General features: G+C 45.3%; 1 protein-coding gene across 8 annotated transcripts in view; it reads right to left on the bottom strand.

The window, feature by feature from the left end:
• Window positions 1-6,511, bottom strand: part of OPA1 (OPA1 mitochondrial dynamin like GTPase) — an 80,985-nt gene extending 74,474 nt beyond the window's left edge. For all 8 annotated transcript variants that reach the window (XM_075571097.1, XM_075571100.1, XM_075571098.1 and 5 more), the window contains exons 1-4: window positions 6,355-6,511; window positions 4,577-4,889; window positions 3,985-4,081; window positions 1,521-1,628 (exon numbers count right to left, since the gene is read on the bottom strand). In XM_075571097.1, the coding sequence (XP_075427212.1) occupies window positions 1,521-1,628; window positions 3,985-4,081; window positions 4,577-4,889; window positions 6,355-6,371 (535 nt within the window). In that variant the 5' untranslated portion in view covers window positions 6,372-6,511. The remainder of the gene's footprint in view (window positions 1-1,520; window positions 1,629-3,984; window positions 4,082-4,576; window positions 4,890-6,354) is intronic.
• Between the last annotated feature and the right edge of the window lie 8,838 nt (window positions 6,512-15,349).

Here is a 15,349-nt window from a genome sequence, read left to right as displayed (position 1 = left end):
GTTTTCCTAGTGTTAACAAACATGATTTTCTTAGTCACTACCTTCTGATGTTACCATGGTAACCTTTAGACAGCACTGGGCTGTGGGGAGAGCTGCATTTGAATCTCTCGGCCACTATTAGATGCTTATATCTGCTGAAAGAAGCATCAGATTAAAACATTTAATTTAAAGAAACTTTGGAAAGGGCAACAAGATTTTTTTAAGTAAAATAAATGTAAAAAATGCAAAAACGGCTGTGAGCGTGGACTGCTGCTTTAAGGCCATTTACTCAAAATGTATATATAATCATTAGGCACTTCCTTCTATCCCTAGCCCCAAACGCTAAATTCCCCCCATTAACCAGGTTTCAAACCCTTTGCAGCAAGGGCTCCTATCAGAGAGGTCTGATCTCAGAGATCTATAGGGGGATGGAGTCGGCAACCAGCCCCCCAATCCACAAGTATATGCAAAAATGGTCAGAGGACCTCAATGTACTGATAGATATGGACGAGTGGGAGGATATCTGGGATTTGGCCACAAAGACCTCAATCTGTACAGTGACAAAAGAGAACATATATAAAATACTATTCCAGTGGTACCTGACCCCGGCTAGGCTGAGCCAGGTCTTCCCCGGCACTCCCGACCTGTGCTGGAGGGGATGTGGCCAAAAGGGGGACATGGCCCACATTTGGTGGTCATGTCCGGAGATTCAGAGGTACTGGGCAAAGATCCAGAAGCTTCTACAAGAAACTACGGGGCTTCTTTTCCCCCTGGACCCCTTGACCTTCGTGCTGAGCAAACCTATAGACGACCTGCCCCCCCCTGAGTAGACTAGTATCAGCTATCCTAACCGCAGCCAGATGCTCAATAGCGGCGGCGTGGAAACACACCAAAGCCCCAGCGAGAAACACGGTGTTGAGAAGAATAGACGAGGTCATGGCCATGGATAAACTCACAGCAATGCCCAATAAAACAATGCCACAGTTTCGGAATACCTGGGACCCCTGGAGCGGCCCGCTAGGACTAGGCCTGCATTAGGCCGTCCTCGTACTGATGGAAAGGGAGGAAGAAAACAGAGTTCCCCCATCCTCCCCCCACACCCCCCCAGTATGTCGTCCTCCCCTCCCCCCCTTAGACCTTCCCCCCCCCCCCCCCCCCCACCAACTGAAAAATACCCATTTTGGGACAACATGTTGTTCAACTCAGTTGAAAAATCTTGTCATGTGCCTATGACATTGTCGTTATCATTTGGATGTATGTTGTTCTCAATAAAAAAAAAAGTGATATTAAAAAAATGTTCATATAATCATCTTCAACCCTTGTTGATCCGCTGCTGAGTGAAGGTCTTCCCAATGATATTCCAGGTACTGCTGCTGCAAAGTCTCCCTGCGTTATATATATCTAATAAGCTTTAGGAAGATTGTATAAAGAGTCTAAAAGTAATTATAAACAGTAATATATATTCATTTACTAACAACCCTTTCCGGCTGGGAGATGAAAGCAGTCACAGAGAAGGGCTTAAAACACAGATATTTCCTCACCTGGCGAGAACCATCCCTTCAATAAATGAAAACTTTCCCCTAGCTTCTCAAAGTCAGGCAGTAGTTTGGCCAGCTCCTCTGCATCAGGGAGAGCTTTGCTAAGTTTATCTGTATAGGAGAAAGCACAGGTTGTATTGGCACACTACCACTGAGACACAAATACAATGCTACAGTAACGAAATCTGTATGTAAACATTTTTAATCATAAACCTTCCCCTTACCCAATATCTGCAGAAGCAACTCGGATTATGCAGTATCAGAAGTCGCAATAATGCATGTATAGTTGTTTTAGATGCTTATAAGATGCCTAAGACTCCTCTAAGTTAGCCCCCATGTGTATGTGCACACATGGGGATAATTTCTGTACATAACAGATACCGCACGCTCACCTCTGCCACTGGCAGTCACCGCTCTGCGAGATCACCCTCACAATGCAATGAGAAGTATTCTGCAATGGATTTCAGCATTACCCTCGCTTTGTGGACCGAAATGTCGATCCACTTTAATAAATCACCTTAAACTTATACACTTTGAGTGTGTTGGTTCCTGTTCATGTATATCATTATATACATCATATATTGAAGGCGTGGCTCAGTGACTAAAGACACTGACTGGCACGGAGTTTGAAGCAGGGGAACCTGGTTCAATTCCTGGTGTCGGCTCCTTGTGACCTTGGGCAAGTCACTTATTCTCCCTGTGCCTCAAGCACCAAAAACATAGATTGTAAGCTTTACGAGGCAGGGACCTGTGCCTGCAAAATGTCTCTGTAAAGCGCTAGGTAAAACTAGCAGCGCTATACCAGAACATGCTATTATTATTATTATATCATTTTCCACAACCTCTTCACCTCACTAGTAGTCGAGCTGTGGTGTGCGATGCCATGGTGTATGGGTGTATGTATGTGTATATATAAATATAGTTCAATTCCAAAGTGCGGGTAAACAGTTGCAGGTGAGAAGAATCCTGCTTGAGCAGCTAACACAACATAGACAAACAATTCCTTCAAAGTGCAGGTCTCCTCCCTGGGAGAGATTCTCACACGTTTATAATGAAATTCTCCATTTAATGTGACAGCCAAGAACAGTGGAAAGACAATGTTTCAGGTCCCATATGAACCTTTTGTCAGGTACATAGTAACACACAAAGCACATTTAAATAGTGTATTTTGGCGCTAAAACCTCCCACAACGGGATGCAAATTAATTGTAAAACACCAGCATATATACCATAAAAATACATAGCAGCATATCAAAAGTGAACAGTGCATAATTGTATCAGCATAACATGTGACACAAGAACACCGTGCATCTCTTAGGATCTTTTCTCTCTGATAACTTACGGGTTGGAGGAGACTTGTAAACACTGACTGAGTTCCATTTGATTACTTCCTGGTTACAATTTGTAGTTTGAAGGATTTAAAATGAGATATTCCAAGGTATTGGGAATTTGTTTTTACACTGTTTTCTTTGGTCACAACATGTTATGCTGATACAATTATGCACTGTTCACTTTTGATATGCTGGTATGTGTTTTTATGGTATATATGCTGGTGTTTTACAATTAATTGGCATCCCCTGTTGTGGGAGCTTTTGGTGCCAAAATACACTATTTAAATGTACATTATGTGTTACTACAGATGCAGCCACCAGTATTACTGTAGATCACTTGCCTTAGAAAATCTGGGGCAATCTCCCAATAAACTGCAACATTTCTGTGAGATTTCTGCAGCCAGACTAATGGCCCATCGGATTAACACAGCGGGGGACCCTGCAGTCCCATTCAAATTGAATGGGCCTGCAGGGACCCCTGCTGTGTTAATCTGACGGGCCATTAGTCAGGCATCAGAATCTTACAGAAATGTTGAGGCATGTTGCAGCATTTACTGTGAGATGCCTTAGTTTTTACCCCAGGTAAGTGATCGGATACTGGTGGCTGCATCTGTATGTACCTGATTAAAGGACCATATGAGACCTGAAACGTTGTCTTTCCACTGTTCTTGGCGGTCACATTAAATGGAGAATTGCATTAATGAACATGTGAGCAGAGCTCTGCTTTCTATCCCTGTCCCAGAGGAGACCTGCACTTTGAAGAGTTTATATATAAATATAAAAATATTCTTACAAATGTGTGTTTGGAATAAAAGTTTCACATACTTACTATGCATTCTCTCTTTGGCTACATAGTGGCCTTATTCAGGGGTGGAGAAACTTTGTCTGTGCCCCCTCCTTACCTTTTCTCTCGGGCATTTTCTGATGTCATGTGACCCTGCGTCGCCAGAAGCCACCGGAGACTATGGTAGGGACTTACAGAAGCTTTGCTCGCTCCCCCAGCATTTAATTTAAATGCTGTGGGGAAGAGCGCAGGGCCTCTTTAGGCACCATGCACGCCCCTCCCTCCCGAAAATGATGCGCCTCCCAGTATGCGCACTGCTGGCCTAACTGATAACATGTTTTGAAGGTACTTACCAAAATTTATGTGTTCATCCAAACCCCATATGAAGTCAGGGACTATCCACTTATAGTCACTAAGATTAGGCAGCATTTCCTTCCATTCATCATAAGTCTGAGAGATCAGAAAGTAAAGAGATCAGAAGATGTAGGAAAATACATTAATCTATTTCTTTGCATGAAGATTTGATAGATTTGCTATTGCTTTACTACAGTTCAAACCATAATCAGGCCTTTTCAGAACGAGAAACAGGCTTGAAGCTATCTCTATTCAGGATGTAATGTGACATAAATCATTGCTAATGTGAAACCTGCCACATTAACGTGGTGGATTAACTACCAACTAACCAATAGACAGCAAAAATACTGTACCACTATAGCAATTTCATTCTCTCTAAACTGCCACATGCGCTAAGCAGAGAATATGATTTAGATTATTCTATTTTTCTGACTTCAAGTTCTGCTCAAATACTACAAATAGCTGTTTAATGGAAAATGATTTAAGCATTTTGTTTTAGGTCAACAAACAAAACTAATACAGTACATTTGATAAATAATAAAATTTAATAAAATGTCTATTTTGTAACAAGGTCTTCGATAATTTGAGTACCTTTTTAGCAGTGTATCCACCACCAACAGCCGATCCCAGTACAAGATAGCGGAGTTTTAACAGCCGCGCTGCCAGCCTAGCTACCCAAAAGTTGCGCTGAGTCTGGTATCCATAGTTCATGGGCAGAAGTCTGCTACTCCGTAGCGGGAGGCGGGACAGAGAGGAGTAATGTTGGACTGATGTTCTTGTCAAAGGTCTTTGATTTTTGAAGCTTGCAAAATGCCGATTGGGAATTCTGTGGGCATGTACCTTCTGAAGCCGCAATTTGGCTTCTTTTACAGAACTGTTCTGTACTAAACCTCGGCATACGATGCTGAAATGAAATCAAATATTGTACTAATTGTACCATTTCTTTGGACCAATAATAATAATAACAAAAATAAGTTAGTGTTGGACAGAGGTCAAAGTACGATGATACACGGCTTTTTCTTTTACAGCCCGAGTGTGCCAATACTTTATTTTGTATTATTATTACTGACAATGTATGGTTCTTCTTCATATTTAAAGACAAATCTGATTTATTTCCTGACATTTCTCTCGTAATGCTCCGCTGAAGCGCGTTGCCTGATTGTCTCCTAGAAAATGAACAATTTTTCCGTAACATACCTGAGACATTAAAAGCATCTCTGGCGCATCAGGGCCTCATAAGTAACCGGTACTGTACGTGTGGAGCACAGGGGGCTGTGCAGGGCCCCATAAGTAACCGGTACTGTACGTGTGGAGCACAGGGGGCTGTGCAGAGCTCCATAAGTAACCGGTACTGTACGTGTGGAGCACAGGGGGCTGTGCAGGGCCCCATAAGTAACCGGTACTGTACGTGTGGAGCACAGGGGGCTGTGCAGGGCCCCATAAGTAACCGGTACTGTACGTGTGGAGCACAGGGGGCTGTGCAGAGCTCCATAAGTAACCGGTACTGTACGTGTGAAGCACAGGGGGCTGTGCAGGGCTCCATAAGTAACCGGTACTGTACGTGTGGAGCACAGGGGGCTGTGCAGGGCCCCATAAGTAACCGGTACTGTACGTGTGGAGCACAGGGGGCTGTGCAGGGCCCCATAAGTAACCGGTACTGTACGTGTGGAGCACAGGGGGCTGTGCAGGGCCCCATAAGTAACCGGTACTGTACGTGTGGAGCACAGGGGGCTGTGCAGAGCTCCATAAGTGACCGGTACTGTACGTGTGGAGCACAGGGGGCTGTGCAGGGCTCCATAAGTAACCTGTACTGTACGTGTGGAGCACAGGGGGCTGTGCAGAGCTCCATAAGTAACCGGTACTGTACGTGTGGGGCACAGGGGGCTGTGCAGGGCCCCATAAGTAACCGGTACTGTACGTGTGGAGCACAGGGGGCTGTGCAGGGCTCCATAAGTAACCGGTACTGTACGTGTGGAGCACAGGGGGCTGTGCAGGGCCCCATAAGTACCTGGATCCATATGTACGGAGCACAGGGCCCCATCAGTACCCTGGTACTGTAATGTACGTGCAGAGTACGGAGTATGAGCCAGTAACATAGTGTGACTCCCCAGTGACACTTCTATATCTTTGCATTGCAGGCCCCTGTGGCAGAGCACAGGTCAAGAGGTGTGACACACAAACAGACAGAGACACACAGTGACAGACAGAGAGACACACACAGTGACAGACAGAGACACACACAGTGACAGACAGAGACACACAGTGACAGACAGAGACACACACGTTATTATTGCATGTACATCCCCATTATAAGAGCATACAATGTCATCCTCCCCCCGGGTGTTCCTCCTGAGGGGAGACGCACTCACCTGGCCGCCCGCAGCATCCTGACTAACGGGGGGGGGGGGGGGGAGACCGGGGCCCCTCACATCCGACCGAGCAGCTAAACAAGGGCACCCAGGAGCTGTCACCGCAACACTTCCGGGAAGGACAGGACCGGCTGCAGCAGCGGCAGTACGGAGCACACGCAGCCGCGCACAAGGTTCCGGGGGATAAAGGTTCCGCTTTGCAGCAGAGCTGAGGGAGAGGACAGGCAGCGGATGCTGGGGACATGGGAGGAAGGGGTAGAGGCGGTGACACTCATACTGGGCGTTTTATTCTTATTGGAATACTCCTCTCACTCATGTACAGAGTCCTACTCACTCTACTCACCGGGAGGCTGCCCTACTCATTAGTAGTCTGTCCAACTCACTGGCAGGCTGTCCTACTCACTGGCAGGCTGTCCTACTCACTGGGCGTCTGTCCTACTCACTGGGCGTCTGTCCTTCTCACCGCGAGTCTGTCTTACTCACCGGGAGGCTGCCCTACTCATTAGTAGTCTGTCCAACTCACTGGGAGGCTTACCTACTGACTGGCAGGATGTCCTACTCATTGAGAGTCTGTCCTACTCACTCTACTCACCGGGAGGCTGCCCTACTCGTTAGTAGTCTGTCCAACTCACTGGCAGGCTGTCCTACTCACTGGGGGGCTTACCTACTGACTGGCAGGATGTCCTACTACATTGATAGGCTGTCCTACTCACTGGGAGTCTGTCCTACTCACTGGGAGTCTGTCCTACTCATTGGGAGTCTGTCCTACTCATTGGGAGGCTGTCCTACTCATTGGGAGGCTGTCATACTCATTGAGAGGCTGTCTTACTCACTGGGAGTCTGTCCTACTCACTGGGAGGTTGCCATACTCATTGAGAGGATGCCATACTCATTGGGAGGCTGTCATACTCGTGCATAGAGTCTCACCCACGCCATACTCTTTGGAAGGCTGACACTTATTTGAGAACGTGTCACTTATGTACAGAGTCTTACCAGCTCAGGGATGTCTCACTCATGTTCAGTCTGACTTATTAGAAAATAATGAAAAGTAAACTAACACATATAATAAGCGCTCAACCTATTTACAAAACAGTGATACAACTAAATAGTGCAGTGATACAAAGGAATAATAACCTCTATAGTGCAAAAAATTAATATGAAACCCCCAAAAACATACGAATGAAGCGGGAAGATGGCTGCCTAAGGACAAACAACAAGCCTATCCATAAACGCTGGTGGGGAATAGTGGAAAATAAGAGATCAATCCTTGGCGCACTGCCAGATCAATAAACCTGGATGTTGGAGTCCAAAACCTCTGAAAAACGTTCGTATGCCACACTACGAGAGGAGAAGACAGTTACAGGATCCAGCCTCTACCCATACACCACGTACCCGGTATTCAAGCCTGCGGACGGCACGTCTGTCATCTGTTTTTAAGATCCATTAGCATGTGAGTGCAATTGTTTGTGATATTATTGTTTTATTAAATGTGTTACGGTGCTACACTATTTGCATTATCTTTGCATTTTATGTGTGTCGTGACTTCCAATTGATTGAGCTTTGGAGAAGGCAGAAGTGCAGAGGAATCTGAGACCAACTGCCGTCCAGACCCATACACTCAAGCACAAGCCAAAGATACCTTTCAAGGTCTTCGCTATCTGCTTTTCTGTAAGTAGTTAGCTTCTGTACATGGGTGATCTCCATAGCCAGAGAGTACTGCGCAATGGTCTTTCCTGTCTCATTTGATTTCAGATATTGATCCACCTCCAAGAGATTCCAAGAATATCATCAGTGTGGCATATGAACGTTTTTCAGAGGTTTTTGATTGTTCTCTTCTTGACTTATTACAAAGCTTTATAGCTCACTGGAGACTGCCACCCTCAAATACAGTGAGTTTCACTCTGTGGAATTATGTTTGATTCATTGAAATGGTGTCTCACGCATTTGTAGATTGTCTCACGCATGTACAGGGAGTGTTGTTTACGGGAAGAATGTATTTTATAGCACAAGTCTCAGTTATTGGAACACAGCAGCAAGCAGGAACAGGTAACAAGGAGAGCTACGCACTCTCTGACGAAGCGCCAAACTAGGCGTGAAAAGCGTCTACCACCTGTATGCCATGCTGTCTTTTTCATTAAATTGCTTTTAAACCAAGTTCCAGTATTGTAGCCCTCCTTGTTACCTGCTCCTGCTTGCTGCTGTGCTCCGTTTTTTCCTCTTCACTTTGGATCTCCTGCAGTCTGTTCATTATGTGAAGCACACCTATGAGTACTATAACTCAATTATTCATACAGCTGTGAATACAGTTTGTTCTACAGTGCTGGACATTCAGTGCCATTTATTGTGCTGGGCAATTATAGCTCTTGGGAGGGTGTTCTATTTGGAAGAGAACCAGTAAAGGGTTGCAATTCAGTCACTACCTGCATTATCAACCAGGACATTTATTCCTTTATCCTCCCATACTTTGAGCATTTCTTGCTAATATGTACCAGACACTTTTGATATTATGAGTATCCTTTCTTCAAGCAAGATCACACATTGTTTCAACATATACATATTGGAACTTTTCATTATATATTGGTAGCACCGATTTATAGAACATTGTTCTTTTTTTCTCTGTTATTGGAACACTGTCTTATGTGCAGTTGGTCTCATGGGGAAGCTGTCTCACTCCATGTACAGTGAGTCTCACTCATGTACAGATGCCTTATTCATGTTCAACAAGTTTAAATCATACAGAGGCAGTGTCATGAAGGCAGAGTGGATTCTCCTGAATGTAATGCAGTGTTACTCCATGCAAGGCAGACTCATTCAGTCAGTTCCATTCTCTCTGATCCCAAACAATGCTGCACAGATACAGCATGCAGGGATCCTAAACACCCTATTAAAAATGTGGCAATGCATCGACTTACAAGGCAATGTGAAGCAGTAAAAGTATTTTATGTATGTTGTGATAACCGGATACACAGTACCATATATAGGATGTAAAGACATACAGAATCCCTGTTCTGAAGAGATTTTATTTGAATAATTCCCTAATATGAGGCACAGGGAGAAAGGTGACTTGTCTAAGGTGACAAAGAGCTCACACTACTCCATTCTGATTCTTGACCTCTCCTCAGCTTTTGATACTGTTGACCACACATTCTTGACTCTTTTGGCATCCGTGGAACTGCCTTCTCCTGGTTTTCCTCCCACCTCTCTCACTGTTCCTCCAGTGTCTCTTATGCTAACGCCTCCTCAACCCCTATGGAACTCTCTGTAGGTGTACGTACCGCAAGGCTCAGCTATAGGCCCCTTATTGTTCTCTCTACATACCCTCTCGCTAGGTGACCTCATTGACTCCTTTGGATTCACCTATCATCTCTATGCTGATGATACACAAGTATGGTATATGTGACCATACACCTGCAGTCCAGTAAGAAATGACGGAGTTGCCTATCAGTTATCTCGGTCTGGATGGCCCTTCATCGCCTCAAGCTTAAAATGATTAGGACAGAACTTATCATATTCTCTCCCAAACAAGGTCCCAATGTCCCTTCTCCATTACAGTCCATAACACTACTATCCCCCCTGTCTCGCAAACACGCTTCCGGGGGTTACATTCGACTTTTCCCCACATATAAATGCTGTTACTAAATCTTTCCACTTCTTCCTTCGTAACATTGCTAAGATAATCCTCGTCCTATTTTCTACTACCACTAAAACACTGTAACATTCTTTTATCTGGCCACCCGGCCTCACACCTCTCTCCTTTATAATCCATTCAAAATACTACTAGGCGCGTATCTGCTTCCGGCCTCCTGAACTCTTTCTGCTGGCTTCCAATTTCCATATAAACTACAAAATTCTCCTTTCTTTTAAGGCTCTACACCCCTCTGCACCTCCTTATATCTCCACTCTGATCTCTCGTTATACCCCTCTGCACCTCCTTATATCTCCACTCTGATCTCTCGTTATACCCCTCTGCACCTCCTTATATCTCCACTCTGATCTCTCGTTACACCCCTCTGCACCTCCTTATATCTCCACTCTGATCTCTCGTTATACCCCTCTGCACCTCCTTATATCTCCACTCTGATCTCTCGTTATACTCCTCTGCACCTCCTTATATCTCCACTCTGATCTCTCGTTATACCCCTCTGCACCTCCTTATATCTCCACTCTGATCTCTCGCTACACCCCTCTGCACCTCCTTATATCTCCACTCTGATCTCTCGTTATACCCCTCTGCACCTCCTTATATCTCCACTCTGATCTCTCGTTATACCCCTCTGCACCTCCTTATATCTCCACTCTGATCTCTCGTTATACTCCTCTGCACCTCCTTATATCTCCACTCTGATCTCTCGTTATACCCCTCTGCACCTCCTTATATCTCCACTCTGATCTCTCGTTATACCCCTCTGCACCTCCTTATATCTCCACTCTGATCTCTCGTTATACTCCTCTGCACCTCCTTATATCTCCACTCTGATCTCTCGTTATACCCCTCTGCACCTCCTTATATCTCCACTCTGATCTCTCGTTATACCCCTCTGCACCTCCTTATATCTCCACTCTGATCTCTCGTTATACCCCTCTGCACCTCCTTATATCTCCACTCTGATCTCTCGTTATACCCCTCTGCACCTCCTTATATCTCCACTCTGATCTCTCGTTATACTCCTCTGCACCTTCTTATATCTCCACTCTGATCTCTCGCTACACCCCTATGCACCTCCTTATATCTCCACTCTGATCTCTCGTTATACCCCTCTGCACCTCCTTATATCTCCACTCTGATCTCTCGTTATACCGCTCTGCACCTCCTTATATCTCCACTCTGATCTCTCGTTATACCCCTCTGCACCTCCTTATATCTCCACTCTGATCTCTCGGTTTACCCCTCTGCACCTCCTTATATCTCCACTCTGATCTCTCGTTATACTCCTCTGCACCTCCTTATATCTCCACTCTGATCTCTCGCTACACCCCTCTGCACCTCCTTATATCTCCACTCTGATCTCTCGTTATACCCCTCTGCACCTCCTTATATCTCCACTCTGATCTCTCGTTATACCCCTCTGCACCTCCTTATATCTCCACTCTGATCTCTCGTTATACTCCTCTGCACCTTCTTATATCTCCACTCTGATCTCTCGCTACACCCCTCTGCACCTCCTTATATCTCCACTCTGATCTCTCGTTATACCCCTCTGCACCTCCTTATATCTCCACTCTGATCTCTCGTTATACCCCTCTGCACCTCCTTATATCTCCACTCTGATCTCTCGTTATACTCCTCTCTACCTCCTTATATCTCCACTCTGATCTCTCGTTATACCCCTCTGCACCTCCTTATATCTCCACTCTGATCTCTCGTTATACCCCTCTGCACCTCCTTATATCTCCACTCTGATCTCTCGTTATACCCCTCTGCACCTCCTTATATCTCCACTCTGATCTCTCGTTATACCCCTCTGCACCTCCTTATATCTCCACTCTGATCTCTCGTTATACCCCTCTGCACCTCCTTATATCTCCACTCTGATCTCTCGGTTTACCCCTCTGCACCTCCTTATATCTCCACTCTGATCTCTCGTTATACCCCTCTGCACCTCCTTATATCTCCACTCTGATCTCTCGTTATACCCCTCTGCACCTCCTTATATCTCCACTCTGATCTCTCGTTATACCCCTCTGCACCTCCTTATATCTCCACTCTGATCTCTCGTTATACTCCTCTGCACCTTCTTATATCTCCACTCTGATCTCTCGCTACACCCCTCTGCACCTCCTTATATCTCCACTCTGATCTCTCGTTATACCCCTCTGCACCTCCTTATATCTCCACTCTGATCTCTCGTTATACCCCTCTGCACCTCCTTATATCTCCACTCTGATCTCTCGGTTTACCCCTCTGCACCTCCTTATATCTCCACTCTGATCTCTCGTTATACTCCTCTGCACCTCCTTATATCTCCACTCTGATCTCTCGCTACACCCCTCTGCACCTCCTTATATCTTCACTCTGATCTCTCGTTATACCCCTCTGCACCTCCTTATATCTCCACTCTGATCTCTCGTTATACCCCTCTGCACCTCCTTATATCTCCACTCTGATCTCTCGTTATACCCCTCTGCACCTCCTTATATCTCCACTCTGATCTCTCGGTTTACCCCTCTGCACCTCCTTATATCTCCACTCTGATCTCTCGCTACACCCCTCTGCACCTCCTTATATCTCCACTCTGATCTCTCATTATACCCCTCTGCACCTCCTTATATCTCCACTCTGATCTCTCGTTATACTCCTCTGCACCTCCATATATATCATATATATATCTCACGTCTCATCCCTTGTGTGTGTGTGTGTAACCACAAAAAAGTATCCAACCACGAGCACACGGGTATACCAAAAAGATGTAAACAATTCATTGCTATGAATAAAAACAGGGGGAGAAATGTTAAAAAGAAGGGGTACTCCAAACAAACTCCTCTGGTCACCAGGGAGACAGAAACATGGATGATGAATGAACTAATCACAGGATCTCTCATGGTTAACTGGTATTACAACATAGTACATGATATGCTGGACTGCCTAATAAGTAGAAAATGGCAACCAAATATAGGTATACTGTAATACAGCATACACAACAAATAACAAAGGACATATAATACAAAACAGTAATTTCCTTGGCGCACTGACAGATATTAAACCTGGCAAAAAGAATGTAGTCCCATGGCTTAGATGGTGGTGAAAAATTAAATCCACAGTCCACAGTGTTCGGTTCCTTTAGATTAAAGACTGATCTGGGAATACAAAGACAAAACAACCATTGCGCAGTACCCTATGGTCAGTTCTGTTCTCCCCCACCGTTGCCAGCTACTTACTTAAAAGTAGATAAAAATGGGCCTCAAAAGGTTTCTTTGCTTTCTTCACGGTTGGCTCCGACTGGATATTGCGGCTGGCAACGAAGGCCTCACTCCAAACCCACGTCAGCAACACCACAGACCGTATAGAAGGAAAGATGGGCACCAATAGTGTGATACCAAACATTTATTGCTAAAAACAACAGGGTAAACAACAATGCACTCACATGCCGTTATGCCCTACATATGGCATACAACGTGCCGTCCGCTCACATGGGAGGATGCCGGGGTGATGCAGGAGGAGGCTAGAGTTGGCTTGAATCCCCGCTTCGTGGCCGCGACTCGGAGCTCCTCGTCCTTCCTCTGATGACGTCACCGCTAATCGACCCCTTCTCCTCTCCAAACGTATACACGTTGCAGCACGTCCTGGAAGCTCCACCCTACGCGCGTTTCGTGACTACTGACGTCACTTCTTCAGGGGTAATGGAGCCGTGGGGGCACTAGATGTTATTTATACACTTGTGCATGATGTCCGCGGGATTCCCATTGGATAATTATCCTCACTGGGAACTCCTACTCTTCCTACCGACATCTCAATGATAGATTGATGGGAGCTGGTAGCACAACTCCTGAAGCGCAGGAAACGCAGTGGCCCGAGTTCAGCAAAGTGGGGGCCCTTTTTGCAGCTTTCCTTTCATTGCACTGTATAATTATTGTTTACCGGTTGACGTGTGCCAGGATCGCCTTTCTGTAACAGTCACCTGTATGTGGGTCCTTGCCAGCAGCCCAGGTTGGCAGATAAAACTATGGTTCATAATACATTGAGAGTTACCTCTCGTTTTCAAGTATGTCCTGGGCACAGAGTAAAACAAATAATACATGGTTACAAATACAGTTACATAAATGAACAGGATATACATTATATACAAGACATTGCATGCACAGTGAAAGAAAATATATATTATGAGCGTATGAAACAGTTACAGACCAGATTAAAGTGTGAGACCGCCTTAGATTTGAAAGAACTTAAACTGGTGGTGGATATGAGAGTCTCTGGTAGGTTGTTCCAGTTTTGGGGTGCACGGAAGGAAAAGGAGGAACGGCCGGATACTTTGTTGAGCCTTGGGACCATGAATAGGCTTTTGGAGTCTGATCTCAGGTGATAGGTGCTGCATGTGGTAGGGGTGAGGAGCTTGTTCAGGTAGCTGGGTAGCTTGCCCAGAAAGTATTTGAGGGTGAGACAGGAAAGGTGAACTTTGCGCCTAGACTGTAGTGATGACCAATCTAGTTCTTTGAGCATTTCGCAGTGATGTGTGTTATAGTTGCATTGGAGAACAAAACGACAAATTGAATTGTAGAGGGTGTCAAGTTTGCTAAGGTGGGTTTGAGGAGCCGAGCCATATACTATGTCTCCATAGTCAATAATTGGCATTAGCATCTGCTGTGCAATACGCTTTCTGACCAGGAGACTTAGGGAGGATTTGTTCCTGTAAAGTACCCCTAGTTTGGCATAGATCTTGGTTGTCAGGGTATCAATGTGCCTCCCGAATGTTAAGTGGGAGTCAAACCATAAGCCCAGGTATTTAAAACTAGTGACAGGTGTTAGGGTGGTGTTAGCGTTGGTTCTAATCAGGTGCTCAGTCACTGGAATCTTTACAAATTTAGTCTTGGTCCCAAATACCATTGTTACAGTCTTGTCAGTGTTTAAAAACAGTTTGTTTTGGGAAATCCAGTTTTCGAGTCTCAAAAAGTCAGACTGAAGTATGTGTTGAAGGTCAGAGAGGCTATGGCTGTGTGCATATAGGATTGTGTCATCTGCATACATGTGTATTGAGGCTTCCTTACAAGCTGTGGGAAGATCATTAATGAACACTGAGAAGAGTAGGGGCCCCAGAACAGAGCCTTGCGGGACACCACAGGTGATATCCAGGGGGTTGGAGTTAGAGCCTGAGATGGACACATGTTGGGATCTTCCTGATAGGTAGGACTGAAACCAGTTTAAAGCATGTTTCCCTATTCCAGAGCTCTGGAGTTTGTTAAGCAGGATAACATGATCAACTGTGTCAAAAGCCTTTGCAAAATCTAGGAATACTGCACCAGTGAGTTGTCCCCATTCATTCCACACTGGATTTCATTGCAA

The sequence above is a fragment of the Ascaphus truei genome, chromosome 14, assembly GCF_040206685.1.
Source record: "Ascaphus truei isolate aAscTru1 chromosome 14, aAscTru1.hap1, whole genome shotgun sequence".
Taxonomy (NCBI): domain Eukaryota; kingdom Metazoa; phylum Chordata; class Amphibia; order Anura; family Ascaphidae; genus Ascaphus; species Ascaphus truei.
The sequence above is the reverse complement of the archived record's forward strand: the minus strand, read 5'-3'. Positions and strand labels throughout refer to the sequence as shown.